Source organism: Wasmannia auropunctata, unplaced genomic scaffold (genome assembly GCF_000956235.1).
Source record: "Wasmannia auropunctata unplaced genomic scaffold, wasmannia.A_1.0 LD334673.1, whole genome shotgun sequence".
NCBI classification, from domain to species: domain Eukaryota; kingdom Metazoa; phylum Arthropoda; class Insecta; order Hymenoptera; family Formicidae; genus Wasmannia; species Wasmannia auropunctata.
The window spans coordinates 61,972-64,692 of NW_012028217.1; the positions used below are offsets into that span (position 1 = coordinate 61,972).

The following is a 2,721-nucleotide window of genomic DNA, read 5'->3' on the forward strand; positions in this document are numbered from 1 at the left end:
CTCTTCGTCCGTTAAGTACATCCCCCGTACACGTGTGTTTAGCTGCCGAAGCTTTGACGGGCTACACATCCGTTTGTCCAATATTTACAATGCGTCAGTCTTGCTTTCCCGACTCTGATTAATCGCTTCATTATTCAATCTAAGTCAAGCTTCTCCGCTTTCCAAATCGGGAACGTCTTTCCCGATAATAAGTCTCCTCCCATCGATCCAGAATGTTATCCTGTAGCACATTTGTTGTAACGTACGATTAACGGAAAAAGAAACATTCATCTCAGTTGACTGCGGAAAGTATGAAGGATCCGTACGTGTGTTTGTGCAGTGATAGAAGCTAACGAATGTATGCCAATGAATGCGAGGCGGCACGCGATATTCATGAAACTGAACACGGACAATTTCAGAATTCCATCACGGGGGAGGGAATTTTCAGCGACTTACAGCGCTTCCGAGCGCGATTAGGGGAGAGATTTCGAAATAAACGAATAAATTTCAGCGACGAATGCAGAGACGGTTGATCGATTTCGCTCTGTAATGCCCCGATTCGTATCGTGAGCCTTATCGAGCTCGTTTGCTATTAGCGGTACACCCGCATACAGCACTGCGATTCAATCTGCCAATTGTACCGTTTTCTTGGAACGAGAAGCACGTCTTACGTGATGACAAAACGCATACCCCGCTTACGATCGATTCGATGCTGAGATTCTTAATCACGTCGCATTACTAAAATTTCTAACTTTTTAAAATCAGATAATTATATATAGCTATTTAGATACAATTATAAATCTATTATTAGTACCAGCTGAAAGATAAAATAGAATATCGGAAATTTAGATTTGCAGGAAAAAAAATATATTCAAAATACAAGGAATGTAATTCTTTTACTTAGCTTTCCTTTAAAACATCGCGCAAACGCATGAAAATGTATGCCTAATTGTAAGGGAAATTATTTACATCTCTCTTCTTTCATTCGGAAAATACAATTATATAATACAATATATAATAAAACATTTCAAAGATGGATTATCTTCACGCGGTGGGAAGCTTGGTCAGCGTGTCTGCGTATTGAAACTCCGCACTGTTCTCGTAGTCGCACATGTCCAAGGCGATGACGCAGCTCTCACGGACAACCCTTTTGCTATCGTCGAGGTATCTGTTCAGTATCTCGTAGCACTCAGGAGTGGCGATGGAGCCTAATGCCTCCGCGCACTCGTGCCTGACCATCTCATTCTCCTGCGTGTCTTCCAACGACGCCTGCAGTCCCGGCACGGACGCCTCGTTCTGAAGTTGTCCCAGTACGAACGCTACCTCGTGCCTGAACAGGGCGCTACCGGCCTTCAAACCTTTGCGCAAAGCAAGAGCACTCGGTTAGCTAATACTCGATAGTAATATTTTTAGACCAGATTATCAAATATATTAAAGTGGAGGTCTATGAGGGAGATATTTCCTTTAAATTATTTAGATTATTATTATAATTAGATTATAATTACCTTCGGCAAGGGCGAGAATGCTCTCTGTGGTGCCCAGGTTTCTCAGCGAGAACATCGCCCTGTACCTGTCGAACAGCGACTTGCCCTCGTCCAGCAGAGTATCCCTCAGGACACTCACGTCTGTCACTTCCATCGGTGGCGCGGGATCAACGGTCGAGTACAGATTCTTTTGCAGGTCCTGCTTTGCGTCGCCGTTGGACTCTAACCATCTCAAGCGGCTCAGGGCCAGCTCGCACGTCTCCGCCACTTCGGGTGTAAGATCCTTGCGATACTTTTCCAACAACGGAATTACACTTGACTCACCGATAGCACCCAGTGCTTCTCCTGACCAAAAAAAAAAACAAAACGGATTCTTTATTCCTTTCGTTTCTCTTTGCGCAGATCGTCCAAAAGTCGGACGAGAGATTTGTACATGGCAAACACATACCAGCCTCGTGACGTACCATCGGCTCCTGTGACAGGTCCTCCAGGACATCCGTTAAGATACTAATTGCCGCGGGATCCCGCATCTGACCCAGGCAGTACGCGAGCTCGTGCTTCAACAACGCCGACGGATCCTTGAAGCACGCGTGAATCTGTTCTATCGCCGTTGCCCCGCCGATGTTCTTCAGGGTGAACAGAGCGCGGAATCTCTCCTTCAGTGGCCTGGCGGAGTCATTTAGGACTCCGCCTATAGTTACAATATCCCTTTCACTTATTTGAACCATTTTTAGGTGTATATTAAATGTCAAATATTATGACATTAAATTTAAGCTAGAAACAAAATCTCCCGAATATCTTGGACCTGCAAAAATATATAAGAATACTATAAATTTGTAATTGTGAAAATAAAATCAAGAATTTTTAACATGTAATCATTCGAAAAAAAATTAAATAAAAATATACACAATTAAAAAATTTATAACCAGATTGTTGTCAGACTTACCAATTTAGTTAATTTTTAATCGGATATTTATCAGTTTGAGATGAATGAATGTGACCAAAGTATTATAATTAAATTAATAATTACATTCATCTTGATGCAAGGCGGCAACTTTTTAGGTTAGCAAACCATGCTGTCAAATCTGGAACCATGGCATATAAAAACAATAGATACACTCGCTACTCCATAGCCATACATGTCTATATCTTAAGCCGGTTCTACATTAGTTGCAAGCTGATCGCAAGCTTGTTGCAACAGCCAATCTGATGCTTGCATTTTGAAATCAATGCTTCGGATTGGCTGTCGCAACAAGCT

At 42.4% G+C, this 2,721-nt stretch overlaps 1 protein-coding gene across 1 annotated transcript; it reads right to left on the reverse strand.

The window, feature by feature from the left end:
* Nucleotides 1–856: 856 nt before the first annotated feature.
* On the reverse strand, nucleotides 857–2,576 carry LOC105458108 (deoxyhypusine hydroxylase). Its single transcript, XM_011703171.1, has 4 exons — nucleotides 2,410–2,576; nucleotides 1,912–2,268; nucleotides 1,485–1,808; nucleotides 857–1,337 (listed from the first exon to the last, which is right to left on the reverse strand). Exons 2-4 carry the CDS (start codon nucleotides 2,189–2,191, stop codon nucleotides 1,024–1,026), a joined length of 918 nt encoding a protein of 305 aa, XP_011701473.1. The 5' UTR covers nucleotides 2,192–2,268; nucleotides 2,410–2,576; the 3' UTR covers nucleotides 857–1,023.
* Between the last annotated feature and the right edge of the window lie 145 nt (nucleotides 2,577–2,721).

Coding starts and splice junctions, on each gene's coding strand:
- LOC105458108 (XM_011703171.1), bottom strand. CDS start 2,191: ATGGTTCAAATAAGTGAAAGGGATATTGTAACTATAGGCGGAGTCCTA. Junction 1,809..1,911: donor GATGGTACGTCACGAGGCTG/GTATGTGTTTGC, acceptor TTTTTTGGTCAG/GAGAAGCACTGGGTGCTATC. Junction 1,338..1,484: donor CATTCTCGCCCTTGCCGAAG/GTAATTATAATC, acceptor CTTTGCGCAAAG/GTTTGAAGGCCGGTAGCGCC.